Source organism: Aedes albopictus, chromosome 1 (assembly GCF_035046485.1).
Source record: "Aedes albopictus strain Foshan chromosome 1, AalbF5, whole genome shotgun sequence".
NCBI classification, from domain to species: Eukaryota; Metazoa; Arthropoda; class Insecta; order Diptera; family Culicidae; genus Aedes; species Aedes albopictus.
This window is the reverse complement of record NC_085136.1, coordinates 272,405,433-272,431,044: the sequence shown is the minus strand read 5'-3', so window position 1 is coordinate 272,431,044 and position 25,612 is coordinate 272,405,433. Positions and strand designations below refer to the sequence as shown.

General features: G+C 40.8%; 1 protein-coding gene across 3 annotated transcripts in view; it reads left to right on the top strand.

Annotated features, from left to right (window-relative positions):
- Positions 1–25,612, top strand: part of LOC109400937 (cadherin-87A) — a 1,070,191-nt gene that overhangs the window by 970,370 nt on the left and 74,209 nt on the right. For all 3 annotated transcript variants that reach the window (XM_062846776.1, XM_062846777.1, XM_062846778.1), the window contains 3 exons: positions 1,871–2,418; positions 2,594–2,732; positions 16,147–16,301. In XM_062846776.1, coding sequence (XP_062702760.1) covers positions 1,871–2,418; positions 2,594–2,732; positions 16,147–16,301 — 842 coding nt within the window. The remainder of the gene's footprint in view (positions 1–1,870; positions 2,419–2,593; positions 2,733–16,146; positions 16,302–25,612) is intronic.

Genomic DNA, 25,612 nt, shown 5'->3' with positions numbered 1-25,612 from the left:
TCCGAAAATCATATGAATCAACTATGATTTTTTGCACAAGAATTTCTTGCGGAAATCATAGTTACGAACTATGATTTTGAATTCAAAGCGCCAACTATTATTGTCATACTGTTACTGTATAAATTTCATAACACTCACGTATGAAAATCATACCGATAACGTATAAAACTGAATCTATGTCTTATGACAATCATACATATTTTTATGAAATATGTTGCACAAATTTAAAAAAAAAATAGCAACCTGGAATCGAACAAAGAACGTCAAGGTTAGCGCGTGCTTTACTCATACGCCCATCGACACTTCGGAAGTTGAAGTGGTTAGAAGCCAATAAAAGGTTTTGTTGTTTTTTAGCAATGGTGTTTCATAACATATCTTATGATTTTCATACGATGCTTCTTATGAGACTTTTCATACGACAAGTCTTATGGATTTAGCTTTTCAATGTATGAAAAGCATACAAGAACTATGAAATGATGAAAAAAATAAAAAAATAACTGATTCATAAGATGTAAACTATGAAAAACATACGAACAGAATCCTCAGTGTAGGAATTCTTGAAGAAATTAAGCAGGAATCTCTGAAGAAACATCTGTAAGAATTCCTGAAACTCCTGGAGGAATCTGTGATGAAATTCCTGGAAAGAACTGCTGTAGGAATTTCCAATGATACTTCAGAAGGAATCCATGCAGGAACTCCTGAACTAATTTCTAAAGACCTCCTGCAGGAATTCCTAAAGAAGCATCTGAAGATTCTTGATGGATCTTCAGGTGGCATTTATGAATCCTCCTGAAAGACTATTTGAAGGGACTTCTGGAAGGATACCTCTGAACGAACTCCCGTTAAAATAGCTTAGACAACTTTTGAAGGAATTCCTAATGAAAACTTGGAGAAATCCCTGAATCCTCCTGGAGCTATTAGGAAGACTCCTGAGCGAATTCCTGTGGAGATCACAGAAGGAACTTCGGGAGCATTTCTTGAAGAACTCCTGAAAGAATCTCTGCAAATTTTTCTTGAGGCATCCCGAAGAGGAATCACCGAATCAGGAGGGATTCTTGATCAAATTCCAGAAATTTCTGATGGATCTCCTGGAGGAATCTCTGAGGAAACTCCTAGACTAAACCCTAGAGAAACTCCTGTAGGAATTCCTGAAGGAACTTCTGAAAGAATCCATGAAGGATCTCTCAGACTAATCTCTGAAGGACCTCCTAGGAGAATTCCTGAAGGATCTTCTGGATGAATCTCTGATGTATCTATAGTAGGCATCCCTGAATTCTCCTGAATCATCCTGGAGGCATCCCTGAAGATTTTTCTGGAGGAATTCCAGGTGGATCTCCAGGAGGCATCACTGAATCCTTCACTTAATTACCCCCATAGTAGAAATTAAAGGTATAAATCATATTCTACCACAAAAATAACTCTCTCAAGAAACTTCTGGAGAGATGTGTTCTAATAGTTAAGAAATCAATTATTGTAATCAAACTCTTATGATAGTGATCGTGAGATTTTTTATCTCAACTTTATATGAACTTAATTTTGTTCGTGCAATGATCACACTGATCACCGGCGCGAAAAATGCAAATCGGCGGCGTGACAAACGGCGGCGTATGGTGCGCCGCCGATACCTCGGTCGGCGTCGGCGTGGGACAAAAAGTGTCGGCGGCGGCGGCGTGGCGCGGCGGCGCACAGGTCTATTGGGTATGCCTTCGATGACATTTCCAGTAATTATGAATACGATTTGTGGATATGTTGGGGTTATTGCGATTATATTACAAAAGTTTAATCGCTATGCCATTATTGGAGAATAAACAGTTCTGTCCCAAAACAATCTCAACTCATTAAAACAATGAATCTTCGTATCGCCCTCTAGGTCTGATCCGTACCAAATCCCGTATCGATTACGAGCAAACGCCAACCGTCCAGTTCAACGTCACCGTGGTGGACACGGGCATCCCGCAACTCACATCCACCGCCGAGGTAACGGTCGACATCATCAACACCAACGACAACGATCCGGCTTTCGATGAGCCCGAGTACGAAATGTCCGTCGTGGAGAACGCACCGACCGGAACGGTGGTCGGTACGGTTTCTGCCCGGGATGCCGACTCGGGCCCGTACGGCCAAATCACCTACTCGCTGGTCGGTGACCACAGTGCCGCCAGCTTCGCCATCGATCCGGACACCGGTGCCATCACGGTGCGGGACGGCACAGCGCTGGACCGCGAGCGGACGACAGAAATCGGCCTCACTGCCATCGCCACCGATCGGGCCCCGGACGGAACCAGTCGGTCCACCACGGCACCGGTCACCGTCAAGCTGCTCGACGAGAACGACAATGTGCCGACCTTCTCGCAGAAGATTTATCACGCCACGGTAGCGGAAAATGCGGCACTCAATCCACCGGCAGCAATCTTGCAGGTAATTTGTTTTGCGTCCGCCGCGGTTCGGATCGGGTTTTGGCCGGTACCGTCCGCGTGTCACCATATAGAATAGAAAATTAATTTATAATTGAACAATAACAAATGGCCATTGCGCTGCTGCTGCACTTTCTGATTCTGTGCTCTTTTTCGCTTCTACCCCTTTACCGGAACAGGTACTGGCCACCGATCCGGACGAGGGCCCGGCCGGGGACGTGAAATATAGCATCATCGGTAGCGATATTGAAAACACCTTCCGGCTGGACGCAAACTCGGGCATCCTGTATCCGTACGCGAGCCTGCTGGGACTTGATGGTGAGTATCTCTGTCTATAGTATGAACTGGTTATGGTGCATGGGGGATTTCTGTTTTTATAGTTCGGTGGAGGTCCTGTGTGTATGTTTAGTCGAGGCTGGCCGTGGCCGGATTTATGCACCGCTCCTAGCGCTACTGGAACAATTCCACCAGGATGCATATACATATTTTGAAACCCAACGAAAGTTTAATTTGAATTACTGGCCTGGTTGGATAGTGATTTTGACGGGATTCAATTGGATGGAAAATTCATGGTTTTGATTTTCGATTGCAGCCTTTGGGGGCTTGAAGTTCAATGGTCAATTAGATTTTGATGTCAATTAGAGGAGAATTTACGCACGAGTGACTGTTCGAGCAATGTTTAGTATCAAAATAAAATTAAGCCAAATATAAAACTTTCTCGTGAATATAGAGTATAATTGAATAAGATTGTAAATAGACATTTTCAGGCAACATTATGTGTTTCATAGTTATGTATAGAGGTTTGAAGCTATCAGTGAAATTTTCATGATAATTGTAGTATTTATATAAGTCATAGTGATTTAATTAAAGAAAGACGGTTTGTACTGACTCATTCAACGATTACTCCTAAGCTTCTATTCTAGATTTGTGTTAGGATTTTTTCCGAGTGATCCACAACAACATTTTACTGATTTTTTCCTAGAAAAATAGCAGCGCCTGGCCGGATTATCCGAGCCCAACGCAGTGCTTCAAATGCTGGGTTTTCGGGTATACGATGCTAAGATATAGAGGCAGGAACCCTGTATGCGGGTAATGCGCAAAGGAGCACCAAATCGCCGATGACCGCTACTGTAACAGCCAACAGTTCTACTAGGTGTGCAACTCCGCGAACCATGTCCTCAAAAGCACTCATCGACAGCCGGTTTTCATATGGATGACCTGCATATCCCACCGACTCCTCCGTAACATCCTGGAACATACTCATAACGGGTACATTACACCTATTTTTGGGTTCCTCCCGTTAGCGCCAACAGACTCTGCGTGTGTGGAATTAGGTACTTTTCGTTTCCGTATTCTGCTCTATCAAGTGTTCTGTCTAAAAGCCACCAGCATCGCGACGAAAATTTTGCGGCTCCGGAAGAACCTTCCTCCTCGAGTAATGCAACAGGATTCTTCGCATGATCGCTAACACCATCCTCCCCGCGGTAGCCAAGGTCCACTGGAATGGAGTCATAAACTAGAAGAATCCATCTCATCCACGATGACAACCGTATTTAAAACAGTCTCCGAAAAGGCAACGAATTGGCCCTCACAATAACGTTTGGTACACAGTACGGAGTTTTTGCATATATGTATTAGTAATTTTCACTAAATAGTGAATAAACCACTATCTCGCTAGCTTGTTACGATCGAAGCCTTTTGTCTTCGAAGATATAATTCAACCATACATATTTTTAACATAGGACAAACACAATAACGTTATTTGCATAAATGTACCAAAAAGTTCAAAAAGTTCAGTAATTCATTCAAGGATTCCTCTGAAAATGTGTCCGATGATTTATTTACATTGCAATTCCTTTACGAATTGCTTCTGAAATTCCTCAATGGGTTCATTCGGGAATTTAGAGTTTTGTGAGAAGCACTTGACAGAGCATGGTTACTGATTGTGCTGTATTTGCTGAACGAGCTTTATGTACGAGTAGTGTAGGTTTTAATCGCTATTTGCTCGGTCGACTTTTGCTGCAATTCTGCGGTATTAAATAAAAGTTAGCGAACCTAAACTTTTTAACCCTCTAATACCCAATCCCGCCTTTAGACGGGGTATAGTTTGAGCATTTTTGTAATTTTTGTTTCGTGGAAAATCATTTTTTTTATATTTTTGGCTGATATTTAGGACTGTTCTGTATATCTCAAAATGGTTTTTGGTGTATTTTAAAGCGTATTTACATTTTTTAAAAATCATTGAAAAATTGATGTTTTAGTCACCGTTTAAAAGTCATTGTTTATTTTGTATTGAATCGCTACAATTAAAATATTTAAAATTTTTCCCAAATCATTCTATCCTTGTTTAATAGTTTAAGGGAATCGAATACACTCTAAAATTATTTTCCTTAAAATTACACGGAAAAAAAAAATCTGTGAAAAAAATTTAAAATAATAATAATTCAACAATAATCATAAAATCTCAAAATGTTTTCATCCCAAAAAATCCCTTCCCCAAATTGGCTTCCAGGAAAAATATAAAAGTGTGGGGATGTTCAAAAATAAAAATTAGAAAAATCGAAAACTGAAAATCACGAAATCGAGAATTAAAAAGAATCATCTTCCAAAACATGTTTAAATCGATTTTAGATGACGAAAAATGATATTTAGGTTCATTGTACCAGTTATGGCTATAGTACCTCAAATTCGCCATAGCTGATTTTCATCCTTTAATGATGCATATCAAGAAGAAAAAAATCGTGATCAACAGATCACAATCATAAAAGATGGTTGCAATCATTCAAACTTAACAATTTGCTCAAAATATGATAGAAATAATTCATTTTCCTTGACTTTTCGGCTGCCATGCACCCTATTTTGCCTTAGTGTACCAGTTATGGCTAATCCCATAAGGAATGCATGTAAATAGTGCGAAGTGGAACCCAAATTAGCAAATGTATCCATAACTGGTACAGGGTTCCTATCATTGGAACACGCCGTAATAAATAGAGAAAGTACTTTTGGCTCCGTATCTTTATTTTTCTTATAAAGTATGGAAACTAATCTATCATTTGACATATCGACAGCATTCGTCGGTCTTCTTCTTATTTTTGTAGAAATAGTTTTCCTTAGGTAGTGCGATAACTGGTACAGGCACCCTAGATCAAAATAAAAAATTTGGGTATTAGAGGGTTAATTTTATTGCGACAGTCTCCGAAGAAAATTTCCTAAATCAAATCATCATGTTGCAGATTTTTCCAGAAAATCTTCTATGAGTTCCTCCAAAAGAATCACAGAGAATTCTTTAACAAAATGTGACATGAACTGCTACCACAGCTACTCCATGAGTTTTCACAAATCATTTCAGATTATGTTTGAGAAATTCGCCCAAAAGTTCCTCTGGATATTTATTTAAAAATTTCTCTAGGCATTCGTTCGGAGAACCCATTGAAGATTTCTTTGGAAAATCAATCTTTCTAATTTTTTTTTTTTTGAATTTGTTCGAGTATTCGGCCAAATATTCTTTCATGGTTTCTTTAAAAAAAAACCCGTGGATTGATTCGGAAATTCCCTTTAGGGAATTGTTTGGAAGATCCTTCTATTCTACAAATTCCACAAAGAATTCTTCAAAGCATCTTGCATGATTTACTTCTGAAACTCCTTCATTTTTCAAAACAAAAAATATCCTTGAATTGGAGTAGAAATTCCTCCGGGGATTCTTTCAAAAATTCGTTCAGAGATTACTTTAGACATTTTTTTTGACATTTATTTAGAAATTTCTTCGAAGATTCCTTTGATAAAACTTTCAGCGAATGCTTCAGAAACTATTCCAGAGTTTTTCTGAAAATGTTTCAAAATTCCCCTCCAAAATTGGTACTGGGATTGCTTTGGAAATTCTTTCAAGGATTCTACCAGAAATTCCCTCAACAATTTTCAATTTCTAAAGAAATTTCACTATAGATTCTACTAGAAGTTTCAAAAAGATTTTTTTTTTATTCTTAATCACATAACCTAATTTACAGCTCTATTGTCCACTAGGGCACTACGTGAGCGACTTCAATTGACAGCTGCACCTACAGTATTGTACAGCGCCTAGATGTATTCTATTTTACTTTATTGAAATGGCTGCCTTTCTGCTGCTTTCACTTTTCTACTACATGGTAGAATGATGAGCACAAGGATGATGGATGGCCGTTGTTCCTTTCCAGTCCGATTGGGGGTCCATTATGAGTAGCAAGTTCGCCGATTTCCAGGTATCCGGGTCCGTTTGAGCCATGTGGCTCAGAAGAGAGTCAGTGTCAGCCGCTCTCGGTGAAAAGCAACTGACGAAAAATTGCAAGTGCCGGGGTTGGGAATCAAACCCATGACCATCCGCATATGAAGCGAACGTGTGACCAACTACGCCACGGGCCCCGACATCACAAAGAGTTGTGTAAGAAAGTTTTGTGTGAGTTTTTGCAGCAATTTCTCAAGAGTTTTCTTCAGGAAACCCTTCAAAGATTTACCCTATTTTTACGAGACTTTTCTAGATTTTTTTTCTGAAAAATCATTCGGAAATTCCTTTAAGCATTCTCTCAAACGATCTCCCAAGGATGTATCCAGTAACTTCATCCAGGGTTTGTTTTAGAAATTTCTCCAGAGAGTTTTTTTTATCTAAATTTCTGTCAGAAACCCTTCTTGGGATTTCTTTAGAAATTCTTCCAGGGACGTAGATTTAAAGACTGGACTCGAAAAAAGTGAGACACACAGAATAATGTATAACTTTTGATTGCGTGCACAGATATGGATCTCCACCAACACTTAATCGATTTTGATGTTTTTTTTGGCCAAAAAATGAGCTATATTAGTGCACGCAATCAAAAGTTATACATTATTTGGTGTGCTTCTTTTTTACGAGTCCTGTCTTTACTTTAAATAATAATCCAGGAAATCCTTGACAAATTCAATCAGAATTTCTTTCACAAAATTTTAGGGATGTCTTCTAGAAATTTCTCCAAGAACTCATTTAGAAGTCATACAAGGGTATTTTTCAAAAAAAGAATTCCTTTAGAAATTACTTCAAGAATTCCTCTGAAAAAATCTTGCAAAGATTGTTCCAGAAACTCATCTACGAATTTCTTCAGATTTCTTTTTCTTTTCATAGTGATTCCTTCAAAAATGTTTCAAAGAATTTATCTAGAAAACCTAGATTTTTTGGAAAATGATTTACGGACACATTGAGAATCAGAAATTCAGAACTCCGTCTCAAAGTTTTCTCAGAAGCTTCCAAAGGAATTTTCTCCAAAATTAGAAATTCTGCAAGCGTTTATTAAGGAAATTCTCGAGTTTTTTTCACATTCCTTAAGATATTTCTTCAATACATTTTTCTACAGATTCCTTCAGAGATTCTTATATGGATTCTTATGGCATTCTTGCAGAGATTCCTGGAGAAATTGACACAGAAATTTCATCAGAAATGGAGCCGGGTATTCCTCTATGTATCTTCTCAGAAATTCCTTCAGGATATCTTCCAAGCGTACCTCTAGGAACTTATCTATGGATTCCTCCAGGAATTCATTAAAGCATTGTTTAGGATTTCAATTATGGGATTTCTCCAGGATTGTTTTTTTTTTTTCAAAAATATCTCATGAGATTTTGTTAGGAATTCCAGTGGATTCCAGGTGTTCGTTCTGGAGTTTTTTTTTTCCGAAAATCCATATATTCTTATAATATTCCTATTTTTCAGAATGTTTTCAGGAATACATTTAGATTTTTTCTTCTTTTTTTTAAACTTCTTCTAAAATTTTTTCAGCGATACTTTCGGAAAAAATATTTAAATAGTTCTCCAATATTCCTAGAATGATTACAGAAATTTCAGCATGGATTTCTTCAGAGATTCTTCCAGGAATTTATCCATGGGAATGTACTAGTGAAAAGAACCTTGACTAAAAAGCTCTGATTTTAGCATGACAACACTGGAAATAATTTATCACACATCTTGTCAGTTATCTCCAGAGCCATAACAATAACCTTTTTTTATGGAAATAGCTACAAATTTTGAAATTCAATCAGCTGAATACACGCCAAGATAATATAAGGCATCTACTAAAAATATCAGGCATATATTACAATCCTCGGTGAGGAAGTCATAAGAAATGTTGGAAAAAGATTGTTAGAATGCTTTGAGGAAAAATCAGGCGGATGGGCAATTTGCATACATCCACCAAAAATGTTGTCATTGCAAAGGGATCTGTAAAAAATGTTGCCAAAAAATCACCTCATATACTCCGCTAGTTCGCTCATCATGACCATCGACAAAGCGAGAGATATTTATAAAAATGAAGTCATTAGGTATGCTTTGGCGCCATTATGGATGCTCCACAAAACATTTTTTTGATATGAAGTGATCCGCGTGCCAAAAGGCTGTAAACCCCTGCATTCTAAGTTGTCATAATACAAACTGCAAGTTTTAAACTGATTGGATATGTTGTAACGATAATTGTTCCAAGCACTGTGCGCAAAATCTGCTTGCCTCTGATTGGTTATTAAAATATAAGTGTTCCCGCCAACCACAAACTTTTGCGTCTCAAAGTAGGTAGGAAAGCCTCCGCGCAAATGATATAAATAGAAGCCTCATAACGCAAACCGAGATCATTGTGTGCAAACCTGTGACGAAGAACAGTCCAGCCTCCAGAGCAGCTAGCAGAGCAGATCCTACCGGTTTTTTATTGTATCCTGGAAGCCCCGACTGACCGGCGGACCAGTGCAGATCGTTGTTGCTGTCTGTTCCTGCCTCGCGTGAATAGGTCGTCGCGGAAAACCAGATAAGTGGCATGCATGCATGAAAAATAGTGAAAAGCCAGTAATCGTGCACGAACTTTTAGTTTCTGGCAAATGGTTTGCGCGTAGTTAGAGTATCACCTAGAATTTTAAGCTCTAAATGTGAATTAGTTCTTTAAAAATTGGCCAATATACGCAGTAGTTTAATGTGGGTGAGAACACTTTGATTAATATAGTAGTTTTTTCTGATTATTGATTTTGTTTTATTATTTTGTGCTACGGTGTTTTGAGCAGCTTCTCCATAGAATCAAGTGTGGTCGGACCTACGACTGGCCGACAGCTAGCGGGCATCCTAAATTGAGGTTCCGGCAATCCAACTTTTGGATTGGCGCTTAAGCTGGAATTTTTCCAACGAGATTTTGCTGCAATTCGGGCATTCGTTATTTTTGCTGGAGGTTTCTGTGGTCCCACCGGGAAAAAACGTTACAATGTATTAAAAATTTTACCATTGAAAAAATGTACATAAAATTGAGGGTCTATACAATTGAGGGACCACTTAATCAAAGTCAACCTACAGAATTTCCAGCGGCATCCAGAGCGCCCTAGAAGACGACGCCGCTGCATCATCAGATCTGTATCATCAGCAATAGATGAACTCTGCCTCTTTTTTTTTTCTTCTAAACCATGGGGGAAATCTGCTCAACAGACACCTGAACATAAAGGTCCAGGTAGTGTAGGGTGACGGCCGTCTTCTACAACAAAAGTAAAAGCCAGGACTACTGTTCATTCGAATGATACAGATTTATCAAAAAAAAAAAAAAAAACTCATTTGGCATCCCTGCCAGGGACCGCTTTCCAACCTCGGGCTCGGATACAACACAGTAGACTTACGCCACGACAGCAACGCGGCCACTTCAAAGCCTGGATCCGCAATATTCGGGACACAGAAATACAGCTGTAACTCTGCAATAGATACATTAAAACTGTTCAGATTTGGCCTAATAACATCTTAAGATGTGTTCATTTCACCTACAAAATTTCATGTGAATCGGTGCAGTACTTTTTGTTGAAGCAATGAAAGAGTCGAATGTGCACCATTGAATTTTGTACAGCCCCTAGTTTTGCTTGTCAGTGCTGTAACTTTTGAATTTGGCAAAGGAAATGGCTGAAATTTTTAACACAAACCTCTGAATCTCAATTTGTTGCATGGGCAAAATTTCAAAAAAATCTATGCACTATCAAGAATTTTATAGTCGAAACATGTATTGGGACTGAACGTGATTTTAGTCCCTCAGACAGCAGTAAGTCAGCACCCTTTATTGTTTCGATTGTACTATCGAAAGTACTATACCAATAACCATCAAATTTTGCAGGCATTATATGCACGTAATCAACTAACTTCTGTGAAAATTTCATGAAAATTTGCAGAGAAATTTAAAAGTTATGAAAAGGCAAACATCGCACATGGAAAACACGAAAAATTTTCAGTAATACTCACCCCTATCAACACCAGTAGTTTTCAAACCAACTGATCAAAGTTGAAGAAATTTTGCAAAAAAAGTGTCTCTATAAGTATCATAACTGCTAACGAAATTTCATAATTATCATCACAAAACTATGAACTGTAGTGTAAAATAACCATCTGTTATGCGAATGTAAATTGGTCATGATTGTACAAAATGCTTAAAACCACGTCTGTTTGTTGTTCACCCACAGTCAAAAGTAATGCATCGATTTTTATGAAATTTGGCACAAATAATGAACATACACCAAAGAGTTCTCAGTCAATTATTTTGCCAATTTTACCGATTCATTACAGAGTTACAGCCTTACTTCTGTGTCCCGATTATTGCGGATACAGGCTTTGTTACTGTAAGGGTCGATTTCGACCGCATGTCACCGGTATGACCTACGAAGCTGACTCCGAACTCCTGGACCACCTCTTGTATCACGTCTGCACTTGCCATTCTCCGAGTTCATGCAACGTGCACGCATTGTGCGAAAACTCGAGCACACGAACAAAACGTGTTCCGCCGTTTCCTCTAAATCAGCACAAACCGGACATTCTGGAGAAACCGCATGAACAAAATCTAGAGCAACATTTGAAAGGGCATACAAGCATTGGTAAACAATGACTTCAAACGTCGCTCCTGAGCCCCATCAGCTTATTCACAAAAACTAAGACCGTTATTAGATAGAGCAAACATCGATCTTTCGGAAAACGGTGTTCATTTGCGTGGGTGGGCTGCTGTTAGGCCCTACGGAGCGTTTTTGAAAAAAGACACAAAACCTCTTGGACCCTTTTCAAATGTTGCTCCAGAAATGATGTACATACTGTCGAAAGCAACCTGAAAGAACCTGAGTCGGGTGAAATATTACTTCCCCATGGCGCCTGTTAACCCATCTATTTACCCTAGGAATCAACCTATGGGTCCATCTTCCTTTGGTGGAGCTGTCCCACGTGCGCTGCCATTTGACCATGGAGGCCATGGTGGCAGTCCTACATATGCCTCCTGTGCCGCGCATTTCAAAGCACAATGTCCTCCCTAATAAGAATACCGATAGGCACCATACCAGTCATGACGCAGCGCGCATCGCATGACACGGTACGGTACACACTCGTAACCCTCAGGCACAACAGCCTATGAGTACTTACCAGCTTTCCACGGTCGCTCTTGCTCTCGGTACTTAGTGCCGTGCTTCACGCCGGGTTGCCATACCTTAGTGTAACCAAGGCAACACTAGCCAGAAGCTTGCGCTTCCTGGCATACACCGCAGACGCAGAGCTATTGGACATCATCCAGGACATATATCTATATCTGTGAAGGCTCTTTTACAGGCGTAATCAACGTGCCTAGCGAAGATGAGCTTACCGTCGATCATCACGCCCAAGTGATAACGGAATTGCCTACACTGATCACCACTTGCTGCTCCGACTTCCGGTTGTTCACAACCTTCACCTCAGTTTTGTGGTTAGCCATCTCTATTGTCCTGGATCTTATCATTGGCGTAGCTTTTCATTTCTTCTTTCCCACTCTCCTATACAAACACAAGAAAGAACGGGATGCAAGAGGGGGCCTGTGCCTCTTCTTTCATCCTTCTCTTTCCCGTGTTTGTTTAGTAGAATGAGTGAGATAAAAGAAGATAGCTAGCTACGCCAATGGATCTCATCCACGCCTCCACAGCCTTGATCGAGTGGTCGGTAGTCAACTCCACTTCTTTGATCGACTCGCCGTAGATTTCAACCTTAATGTCGTCAGCAAAGCCGACAATGTCCACTTCCTCCGGGAACTCTAACCTCAACACCTCGTCATACATGACATACCCAGACACCGGACCCAGGATGGAGCCTTGCGGGACTCCTGAGGTTATGTGAAAGCGCTTCCGACCCACCACCACCTCCGTGTCGTAAACTAGTACTCGATTCTGGAAGTAACTTCCGGGAATTTTATAAAGGTGCCTGGGTGGGTATCTTCAGAAGCAGTAGCGCATCGGTTATAGCCCCGCCGAACTGGCGCTTTTGAACGCGTTCCTTACATCCAGTGTCACTACTGCACAGTAACGAATCCCCCTCGAAGATATTCTTACGCTAGAGCGCTATCTCGGCGACCTACCCTTCCGGAAGCCGAATTGGCTGCAAGACCATTTACACCCTCGGTGTGCCTCAAAGTACTGTTGAGGATGATCTTTTCGAGCACCTTCCCCGCCGTGTCGATCAAGCATGTAAGCACAGACAAACAGACGTAACTCTTAAATGAAATTCATCAAAAACTTTTGCTCGATGTAATTTTCATGAGCACATTGCCACCTGTTGATAGAACCGCGCGCGATATTGTCGAACATGATAGATTTCGATTTGACGTTTGTCTGACACGCACATTACTACACAAATTGCCTGTAATTTTCGTTTGCATCATTCAGCAACGTGTACACTGGCAAACGTCAAAGCGATCGAACACTAGCGCATCTGGTGGAACGATCGCGCAAATCAAATGAAATTTCAATTGATCGTTAAATGCATGTGCCAAGCCGTTTTGAAGAGTGTTACGTCTGTTTGTCTGTGATGTAAGTCTATATCCTGACGGGTCTCTGGGTGGTATATCCGCCTTTGGTAATGGTACAGGGCTTTGCAGCTTCCAAACCTCTGGTATGTGCCTTTGGGAAAACTCACTCATCTAGGCATTTCTGCATAGCAGATCTGAACATCTCGGGATCCTGTGCAACAGCTACTTTTACCTACCCCAAGGGGCTTTGCTATCCCCTCAAGTTCCATATCGGGGACCCTCTGCTCATCGTCAGCCCCAGTCCTGGAGATTGATCTGCAAGAATCATTGCACATCTCCTTTTGGTCATCACGATTCTGTAGACATCACCTCACGGATTCACATTGGCACTCTGACAGAGACCCTTAGCAGGTCTTTGTGCTTGCCCTAATCACGGTCTTCAACGCGACTTCAGCAGCGGCGAACACCACCCACCGTTTGTTTCGATCATCTTCTAGACTTCTCCAGTAGCGACCATCTGCCAATCTGACTTGAAAAATCTTCTAATTACAGTGCCCTAAAATGCCGAAGCAGTTGTATCTTCGAGAATGCTAGCAGGAAATTTTACAAATAGCTTGTAACTAGCTGCCTGCCAACTACTAACCCGTACAAGCTAGCAGCAGCAAGAAACTCCTCGAGCTGGGTCTCAGAGTCGGCTTACTACTGGGTGATCAGGGGGACGCGGATAAAGTATGGAAACACTGAATTTTCATGTTCTTTAAACATTTATTTGCCCTATTCTGTGGCGTGTGGGTGTGTGGTTCACATTTTTGTGTGGTGTGTACAAGAGAGGGGATCGATCACTGTACTCACTGTTGTACTCCTCCGGCGCTGGCCCACACGGTTACGCACGATTGCGATAGCCCTACCGTGGGGCCGGAGTCTCGCCGCGGGGCGGCTCGGGGATGTCCATTGGTCCGGAATGGCATCGGAATCGGTCCAGCGGGCTTTGCTGGAATCGTTGGTGGTGCTAGGCGTCTTCTCTCATTGGCGATATCGGCACGGCCCAGGACGATACCGGAGAGACCGTGCCGAGAGAGGACCCTCCTTGACAATTAGGGCCCGAGGCCCGAGGGAATTGCCTGAATGCGGACGAAAGGTTGTCTTTGGCTGTTAGACCCGGAAGCCATTTTGACTTCCGAGTCGACCCGTGTGAGGCCGTATTTTATAATACGGGAAGAGGTCCTATGGATTAGAATTACCGTCAGGGGATCAGATGACCAAAACTTAGATTACGTTACCTGAACGGTAGTAGGCCGTTGCCCCAAATCCCACCATCGGAAAAGAAGGGGGGGGGGGGTAGTAGAATCACTACGCGGCACTACTTTTATCCGATCGTAGAGATCGGTGTTTCTCACACGGACGCCTATATACTTCTGCCCAAAAATCTTCAATTTGGAAGATGGCGACAAAATTCCCGGCCATGACACACATAAACATAAAATCATAATGGCCATCCACTACGCCCTTCAGCAATGCTGAGTTGAAATAGTTTGGTAGCGGAGTAACCCTCTCAGTCGTGTGGGGCCTTCTGATTTATATTACAAAAAACATGAAATTTCCGCCAGCATTCGGCTCATACAAACATAAAAATCTAAAGATGTAACCGACAGGTTACAAGCTGATTACAAATTCCTTACACCCTGGATCTATTTTTTTCGGTGGACGATCGTATGTCATATTCCATCCGGGGATATATTGAACAGAAATTGCTATCAGATTGATATCCATTTCACTAAAATCTCTGACTCTTTATGGAAGTCAGGAATAACCATGATATAAGCATATTTCAGAAGGAAATTCATATTTTCCACAAATGGCGATCAAAAAGCTTATGGCAGTTGAATTTTAAAAAGTGTAATTTTATAACTTTTAGCAGAAAACAAGGCACACCTACAAGCGCAATTACTCTAGGAAACCAAGAAGTAGAAGCATGTGAAATAGTTAGGGATCTAGGAGTTATTTTGGATCCTAAACTAACTTTCACAGACCATTACAATGCGATCATCCATAGAGCAAATAATATGCTTGGGTTTATAAAACGCTTCAGCTACAATTTTTAAGACCCGTATACAATAAAAACTCTGTAGATTTCTTATGTGAGGTCAATTCTGGAATATTGCAGCGTTGTCTGGTCCCCTTTCAGAACAGCGCATATCGACAGGATAGAATCAGTACAAAAACAATTCCTATCATATGCTCTTCGGAAACTAGGTTGGACAGTATTTCCTCTTCCATCATATGAAGCACGCTGCATGCTTATAAACATTCAGACATTAAAAGAGCGTTGTGAGATCGCCATGATCTCATTTGTAAATGATATTATTTCGCAACGAATTAACTCATCTGAATTTTTTTATCTAAATTTAATGTCCATGCGCCCACACGGCGTCTTCGTAGTTGAACACCTTTTAAAACTTGTTATAATCGGACGGATTACGCTAAATTTGGACCAATTAATCAAATGATGTCAATCTATAATGAACATTGCGAAATGATTGACTTTAAAATGTATCGGCATAATCTGAAACAATATTTCAATAGCAACAGAAATAGACACGCATAGTTTTAACGAACTACTTTTTAGACCCCTATAAAAAATAATAAAATGCATTAATAAGAAATAGAAAACAAAATGTATGTATATGTTTATGTCTATGTACTAGTCTACGTTGGATTGACGAAATATAGAAATAAAAAAAAAAGCCTAATCTTGCCTAAATTTTATCCAATAAAAGACAACTAGTTCATTAACCAACAGCGAAAATTTCAGATTTTTATGCACTTCACGCATGCTTAAACATGTTTTGAAAAGTGATAACTTTGCCTATCTCGAATATTTAGTCTATCCTCTATATATCTTTTTAAAATAGTCGAGAAGTTTGAAAAATAAAAAAACTGATTTCAATAGAATCATATGAATTTCTTTCTGCTCTTCCTTATCGCAGGCAACTACCGCATCCAAATCGAAGCCCGCGACGGCCTCGGGTCCGGACCTCACAGCGATCTGGCCGAAATCAAAATCGAAATCCAGAGCATCAACCAGCATCGTCCGATTTTCATCATGCCAGCGCTGTCCAACGCCACGGTGGAAATCCCCGAGGTAAGTGTGCTGTATAGCTTTGCTTTATATCCTAGTTTCGTCCTCCACCACTTACCCCACACAGAACGCGAAAAATTCCTCGGGAAGTCAAAAATCTGCTTCGCATTTGCTCATCTACAGGAGATGAAGTTGCCTGGCATAGCCGGCTGCTGCTGCTATTTATAACACCTTCATTATCGCGCGATTCCATTAGCGACGTCGTCCTCGGATTTGAAAAGCGCGACTCGTTTACTCCCGTGTCGTTTTCTCGCGAGTCCGCCCAACTCCTAACAACAAAACCCCTTCTTCGGCAGTTCAGTTGAGCTTTGGCTGAATGAAACGTCACGGCGCGCGCGATGACGGGATCGCACCACCACGGACTGTCCGTCCGTCCGCTAGTCACTTTAATTGAGTTTTTCATTAAAATTCTATCGGTGGACAAGCAAGGTTTGGGACGTCGTCGTCGCAATTCGGCATTGCAGATTCCAATGCGGGGACAAATGGCAGAATGCCTTGGTCCATCATCCAACATCATCATCACCATCATCCTTCGAGTTGAGTGGAATGTGTCCCCAAACGTTGCGTTGTTGATGGCTGAGGGCGGATTCTACTGAATGACGATTGCGATTGTTATGTGGAAGGGTGTTGATTGAAATTGAAACCATGATCCCAACACCATTTCAATTACTGAAAGGAATCTTCTTGTAGCGGATACTATACGCACGGATATTTAGAAAGGTCATAGTGAGGTTTTTGGACATGATTTTTGATACGATCCAGATTGTTTTCGTAATGGATGCTTTCCATGCAGAACAATTCTAGCAAAACGATTTTCCGAATTTCAGTACAATTCGCACATTCAAAAATACAGGGGATGGCCAAAATGTTTGGGATAGGCAAATTTTTTTCTCCCACAAAAAAATTCAACATGCTGTAACTTTTCATAGAGTGCATCAAAAAATCTCAAATTTTGACTGTTTATCAACCTATTATATGTGCATCATTGGTACAAATTTGGGCTCGATTGATTAATATTTCGCGAAGTTAGAACCGCTCGGGTAAAACACTATTTTTTAGACAACTAATTTTTGAACTGTCATATCTCGGAAACCAGTGAACCGAATTGAATGAATTTTTTAACGTTTATCAACAATATATTGATACTTGACACGACGTTATAAAATGTGATATTTTCTCACGGCGAAATAAGTTAAACCGGGTTGAAATTTTTACCCATATAGAGGAAAATAAGTCAAATTTACAATACCACACAAAAATTATTAAATGCGTTCTTCCTGCAATCTAAATAGGCTCTAATATATCTGATTAGAGATAATTTGAGAACAGAAGTGGAAAATCTTTGGATATCAACACTAAAATTTATTGAAATTGATGTAAAAAAATTACATTTTTTCAAGAAAAATCCAAAAAGTGTTAATCTATGATAACTTTTTTCAACGTTTAAAAAGTACATATGTTTTAATAGTTTGTGAAGCATTTACATATTGTTAGTGTACGTTCAAAATTTCATTCAATTCGGTTCACTGGTTTCCGAGATATGACAGCTCAAAAATGAGTTGTCTGAAAAATAGTGTTTTACCTGAATGGTTCTAACTTTGTGAAAGATTAATCAATCGAGCCCAAATTTGTACCAATGATGCACATATAATAGGTTGACAAACAATCAAAATTAGAGATTTTTTGATGCACTCTATGAAAAGTTATAGCATGTTGAACTTTTTTGTGAGAGAAGAAAAGTTGCCTATCCCAAACATTTTGGCCATCCCCTGTATCTTCAGCATATTCTGAAAAAAAAAAACTTGAAATTAGAAGGCACGAAATGTTGCTAATTGACAAATTGAGAGATGAAATTTGTGAAAAAACGCGTTCTTGTGGGAATCGAACCCACGACTCCGTATTCGCTAGACTGATGCTTTAACCAACTAAGCCACAGAACAAGTAACAATTCTGCGGAAAACAAAGCCAATCTGATTCCGAAGCCACACCGTGAACACTTCTTTTTTACAAACTCATCTCTCTTTCGGCTTAGATGCCCATCCGCAACACACTCGCGTTTGTGCCCACTAACTACAAGTGGGAGCGAATTATTTTTATGTAGTGTTTATTATGTTTATTAGTGTTCTGTGGCTTAGTTGGTTAAAGCGCCGGTCTAGCGAATACGGAGTCGTGGGTTCGAATCCAAAAGAACGCGATTTTTTTCACAAGTTTCATCTATCAATTTGTCAATAAGCAACATTTCGTGCCTTCTAATTAAAAGTTTTTGCAATATGTCTCAGAAATACCTTCAAATCTGGTAATATGTCAGTAAAGGGCAATTATATCATTGTGCTTCAGCATATTCTTGTAGGATTATTTTGGCAATGTCTTTGAAAGTTTCTACGGCAACTTCTATGGAAATTTGTTCGGCATTTAAATTTGAAATTTCTCGGAGCAGTTCTTCTTTAGTTTTTCTCTCTGCCAGTTCCTCCATTTTTTTTAGAAATTCATCCGGCAATTCCATTTTAAGATTCCTTCAGCTATTCTTTTGGAAATCACAATTCCTTTGAAAATTCCTTTGTCCAAGAGTTCCTATAGGTGCCCATTGAGAGATTTCTGGAGCACATTGTTAGAAGCTTGCAGAGGAAATGATTCAGAGCTTCTGCAGTGGTTCCTTCGCGTACTCTCTATTGTTTTTTTTTTCAGAAACAGCTTCAGCAATCTCATAAACTGTTCTCTTGGGGTTTCCATCAGAAGTTTTTGATTAACTTACTGCAAGAATTCTACCAAGTGCCCCTTCAATGTTTTGCCAGTATGTAATTCCATCAAGTACTCTAGCAGGACCTCAAATAATAGCCCATCAACACTAAACACTTTGACAAGAGATTCTTAAAAATAACCTTCAAAAAATCTTCCAGTGATTCGTTCAAGACTTACTTCAAAGGTTTCTCAAAGGATTCCTCCAAGAATTTCTCCGGGAAGTTCCAGTTAAAAATTCGAACAACAATTCAAATCTCGCAAAAAAATATTTGGATATCCATCTATGCATTTTCCTAAGGATTGCTCTTAGAATTTCTGTGTTTTCCAGGATTTTTAACTGATTTCTCCAAATTTGTTTTTACGAATTCCCATTTATTTAAAAATTGTTTAAGATATTTTACTAGAATGTCTGAAATTCCAAAATGTTTCTGAAGGGAATCTTGAAGAAAGTTTTGAAAAAATCCATTGCATTGAAGGAATCGCAGAAGGATTTTTTTTAATGCTCAAAAGATTTATGCAGAATCCGTTGATAGGATTCCTGGAGAAAATCTTCTTCAGATATATATATACTTAAAATCCTACAAATTATTAAAAAAAAAGTTTGAAAAAAAAACATAGAGAAGCATTAATTTCTGAAAAAAAAATCGAGGAGAAAATTTGTTGGAATAGTACCTGGCAGAATCTTTGCAGAATATCTTGGACGAATTAATGGAAAAAGATTTTTTCGGAATTTCTGGCAAATTTCTTTAAGAATTTCAGAAGGAACCTTTTCAGGCAATTCCAGAAAATTTGCTGGGGAAATTTCAAGAGAGGTTATCAAAAACTCGTGAAAAAACAAAAAAAAAACTTCATGAATTTTCTGAAGAAACTTCTAGAGAAGTTCCAGAAAAAATAAAATTGTTAAAGGTTTTATTAAAAGAAATCATGGCGAAAACCAAACCACTCAGAATAACGTCTGCTAGAATTCTTCGAGAAATTCTTTGAAAACTCTCGAAAGAAAACTATCTGGATCAAACCTAGGATTTATTTTAGAAAAAATCTGAAGAAAACGTTTAACCCTTATGTGGCCGGCAGGGTACCCGGGTACCCAGCACCCTTTTAAAATACACGGTGTTGAAAAAAGCAAAAAGTTTGCCGGCCACATAACGGTTAAAGCAATCTGGAAGAATCCATAAAGCAATTTTTGAGAAAAAGTTGTCGAAAATATTCCTGAATTATTTTTTGGAGAAATGCTTACATGAGTAAAATAAAAAAAAGGTGTGCGGCATGTGGTCGAATGCCATATGGCAGAAAGAGGCGTTTGACCAAATTATGATCAAAAGAGTTTAGAGGTTTCGACAAACTCTGGATGACATTCTAGCTGCTAATATGATCTTCGGAAATATAACCTTTTTCAATAATAGGCTCTTCTTTCTTGTTTTACCTTTTAGCAAAGAATAAGAATATCAAGAAAGCCCACTTCGCTGATGCTCGGGGGGTCACTACCGCAGCGCTATCTGCGGATAAAAGTTCAACCTTCATGCGGTAGTGTGCGTTACTGATAGTATGTGGATACCAAAACATAAACCTCCTTCTCTTATGACAAATCACGAACTAGAACTAGAACTTCCACCTTGAAACGCTTAGAGAGCGCCACTTGTCTTGTCGCTTGACATTTACATAGAAAAAGACTAGAGAGGGCATTCTTTCTATTTTTATCCTTTGCATTCAGGGAGTTTTGGTGTTGTAATTACGAATATTTTTGCGGGGATTTTCAGTATTCCGAGAAATGACATTTGGCCAAACGACCCGGAACCTAAAAAAGAAATTCTGAAATACACAAATTGAAACATTTCTGGAAAGAAACCCGGAGAATTTCTAGAGAGAATCCGTGGAAAAAAAATTGAGAAATCTGAAAATGAATTCTACGGAGTTAAATTTTTTTTGAAGAACTCCTTAAAATTTCTAAAGACATTTAACCCTCCAATACCATTTTTTTTATTTTGATCTAAGTATCACTTTTCGTCATCGAAATTCGATTTGAACATGTTTTGGAAGATGATTCTTTTCAAATCTCAATTTTGTGAATTTAGATTTTTCTAGTTTTTATTTTTGAACATCCCTACACTTTAATATTTTTCCTGGAGGGTCATTTTTTTTTAAACTCTTAATACTCTTTAAAAAACACAAAAAAAAACATTTTGAGATATACAGTTCTGAAAGAAAAAATAAAATTTTTTTGATACTTCAGTGGCATTCTTGGTGAAACATCTGGAGGTATTTTTGGAAAACTTTATAGCACCGTATTTTGAGTTACTCAAGATTTACGTGCATGAATTATTGACAAAACAATTCCAGGAATTCCTCTGGGAATTTGTCTGGGTGTTTCACTGGACATTACTTCGCAGATTCCTCTGGAAATTCCACCAGGAATTCTTCTGGAAATTTCTCCAGGAATTCATTTGGGAATTTCTCCTGGAAATCCTCTGGAAATTCCTCCAGGAAATCCTCACAAATTCCTTCAGGATTTCTAATGGAAATTCCTCAAGGAATTCCTCTAGAAGTTCTTCCAGAAATTCCTCTGGAAATTTATCTAGGAATTCCTCTGGTTATTCCTCCAGGAATTTCTCTGGAAATTCCTCCAGGAATTCCTCTGGAAATTCCTCCAACGAGTTTCTCCAGAAATTCCTCCAGGAGTTTCTCCAGAAATTACTCCAAGAATTTCTCCAGGAATTCCTCCAGGACGTTCTCCAGAAATTTCTTCAGGAATTTCTCCAGGAATTTCTCTAGGAATTCTACTAAGAATTTCTCTGAATATTCCTCCTGGAATTCCTCTAATATTCCTCTGGAATTTCCTCCAGGAATTTCTTCAGGAATTCCTTTGCAAATTCCTTTAGGAATTCCTCTAGAAATTCATCCAGGAATTTCTCTGAAAATTCCTCCAGGAACTCGTCTGGGAATTCTCGCATGAATTTCTCTGGAAATTCCTCCAGCAATTCCTCCAGGAATTTCTCCTGGAATTTCTCCAGGAATTTCTCCAGAAATTCCTCCAGTAATTTCTCCTGGAATTCCTCCAGTTATTTCTCTAGGAATTCCCCAGGGAATTCCTCCAGGAATTCCTCAGGGAATTCCTCAAGGGATTCCTCAGGGAATTCCTCCAGGAATTCCTCAGGGAATTCTTCCAGGAATTTCTCTTTGAATTCCTACAGGAATTCCTCAGGGAATTCCTCAGGGAATTCCTCCAGGAATACCTCAGGGAATTCCTCCGGGAATTTCTCTGGAAAGTCGTCCAGGAATACCACTGGAAAGTCCTCCAGGAATACCACTGGGAAACCCTCCGGGAATTCCTCTGGGAATTCCTCCGGGAATTCTTGTGGGAATTCCTCCGGGAATTCCTCTGGAAAGTCCTCCGGGAATTCCTCTAGGAATTCCTCCGGTAATTCCTCTGGGAATTCCTCCGGTCATTCCTCTGGGAATTCCTCTGGGAATTCCTCCGGGAATTCCTCTGGGAATTCCTCCGGAAATTCCTCTGGGAATTTCTCCGGGAATTCCTCTGGGAATTCCTCCGGGGATTCCTCTGGGAATTCCTCCGGGGATTCCTCTGGGAATTCCTTTGGGAATTCCTTTGGGAATTTCTCCGGGAATTCCTCTGGGAATTCCTCTGGGAATTCCTCTGGGAATTTCATTGGAAAGTCTTCCGGAAATTCCTCTAGGAATTCCCCCGGGAATTCTTCTGGGAATTTCTCCGGTCATTCCTCTGGGAATTCCTCTGGGAATTCCTCCGGAAATTCCTCTGGGAATTCCTCTGGGAATTTCATTGGAAAGTCTTCCGGAAATTCCTCTAGGAATTCCCCCGGGAATTCTTCTGGGAATTCCTCCGGGAAATTCTCTGGGAAGTCCTCCGGGAATTCCTCTAGGAATTCCTCTGGGAATTCCTCCGGAAATCCCTCCGAAAATTCCTCTGGGAATCCCTCCAGGAATTCCTCTGGGAATTCCTTCGGGAATTCCTTTTTGAGTTCCTTCGGGAATTCCTTTGGGAATTCCTCGGGGAATTCCTCCGGAAATCCCTCCGAAAATTCCTCTGGGAATCCCTCCAGGAATTCCTCTGGGAATTCCTTCGGGAATTCCTTTTTGAGTTCCTTCGGGAATTCCTTTGGGAATTCCTCGGGGAATTTTACTGGAAATTCCTCCGGGAATTTTACTGGAAATTCCTCCGGGAATCTCTCTGGAAATTCCTCCGGGAATTTCTCTGGGAATTCCTCCGGGAATTTCTCTGGGAATTCCTCCGGGAATTTCTCTGGGAATTCCTCCGGAAATTCCTCTGGGAATTCCTGCGGGAATCCCTCTGGGAATTCCTCCGGAAATTCGTCTGGGAATTCCTCCGGTAATTCCTCTGGGAATTCCTCCGGTCATTCCTCTGGGATTTCCTCCGGGGATTCCTCTGGGAATTCCTTTGGGAATTCCTTTGGGAATTCCTCCGGGAATTTCTCTGGGAATTCCTCCGGGAATTTCTCTGGGAATTCCTCCGGAAATTCCTCTGGGAATTCCTGCGGGAATCCCTCTGGGAATTCCTCCGGAAATTCGTCTGGGAATTCCTCCGGTAATTCCTCTGGGAATTCCTCCGGTCATTCCTCTGGGATTTCCTCCGGGGATTCCTCTGGGAATTCCTCTGGGAATTTCATTAGAAAGTCCTCCGGAAATTCCTCTAGGAATTCCCCAGGGAATTCCTCTGGGAATTCCTCCGGCAATTTCTCTGGGAATTCCTCTGGGAATTCCTCCGGGAACCCCTCCGAAAAATCCTGTGGGATTTCCTCCGGGGATTCCTCTGGGAATTCCTTTGGGAATTCCTTTGGGAATTTCTCCGGGAATTCCTCCGGGAATTCCTCTGGGAATTCCTCTGGGAATTCCTCTGGGAATTCCTCTAGGAATTCCTCTGGGAATTTCATTGGAAAGTCCTCCGGAAATTCCTCTGGGAATTCCTCTGGGAATTCCTCTGGGAATTCCTGTGCGAATTCCTCTGGGAATTCCTCTGGGAATTCCTCTGGGAATTCCTCCGGTCATTCCTCTGGGAATTCCTCTGGGAATTCCTCCGGGAATTCCTCTGGGAATTTCTCTGGGATTTCCTCTGGGAATTCCTCCGGGGATTCCTCTGGGAATTCCTTTGGGAATTCCTTTGGGAATTTCTCCGGGAATTCCTCTGGGAATTCCTCTGGGAATTTCATTGGAAAGTCCTCCGGAAATTCCTCTAGGAATTCCCCCGGGAATTCCTCTGGGAATTCCTACGGGAAATTCTCTGGGAAGTCCTCCGGGAATTCCTCTTGGAATTCCTCTGGGAATTCCTCCGGGAATCCCTCCGAAAATTCCTCTGGGAATCCCTCCAGGAATTTCTCTGGGAATTCCTTTGGGAGTTCCTCCGGGAATTCCTTTGGGAATTCCTCCGGGAATTTTACTGGAAATTCCTCCGGGAATTTTACTGGAAATTCCTCCGGGAATTTCTCTGGGAATTCCTCCGGGAATTTCTCTGGGAATTCCTCCGGAAATTCCTCTGGGAATTCCTCCGGAAATTCCTCTGGGAATTCCTCCGGTCATTCCTCTGGGAATTCGTCCGGAAATTGCTCTGGGAATTCCTCCGGGAATTCCTCTGGGAATTCCTCCGGGGATTCCTCCGGGAATTCCTTTGGGAATTCCTCCGGGAATTTCTCCGGGAATTCCTCTGGGAATTCCTCTGGGAATTTTATTGGAAATTCCTCCGGAAATTCCTCTAGGAATTCCCCCCGGAATTCCTCTGGGAATTCCTCCGGGAATTTCTCTGGGAATTCCTCCGGGAATCCCTCCGAAAATTCCTCTGGGAATTCCTCCGGGAATCCCTCCGAAAATTCCTTTGGGAATCCCTCCGGGAATTCCTCTTGGAATTCCTTCGAGAATTCCTTTGGGAGTTCCTCTGGGAATTCCTCTGGGAATTCCTCTGGGACTTCCTCCGGGAATCCCTCTGGGACTTCCTCTGGGAATTCCTCTGGGAATTCCTCCGGGAATTTCTCTGGGAATTCCTCCGGGAATCCCTCCGAAAATTCCTCTGGGAATTCCTCCGGGAATTCCTCTGGGAATTCCTTCGGGAATTCCTTTTTGAGTTCCTTCGGGAATTCCTTTGGGAATTCCTCGGGGAATTTTACTGGAAATTCCTCCGGGAATTTTACTGGAAATTCCTCCGGGAATCTCTCTGGAAATTCCTCCGGGAATGTCTCTGGGAATTCCTCCGGGAATTTCTCTGGGAATTCCTCCGGGAATTTCTCTGGGAATTCCTCCGGAAATTCCTCTGGGAATTCCTGCGGGAATCCCTCTGGGAATTCCTCCGGAAATTCGTCTGGGAATTCCTCCGGTAATTCCTCTGGGAATTCCTCCGTTCATTTCTCTGGGAATTCCTCCGGAAATTGCTCTGGGAATTCCTCCGGGAATTCCTCTGGGATTTCCTCCGGGGATTCCTCTGGGAATTCCTTTGGGAATTCCTTTGGGAATTTGTCCAGGAATTCCTCTGGGAATTCCTCTGGGAATTTCATTAGAAAGTCCTCCGGAAATTCCTCTAGGAATTCCCCAGGGAA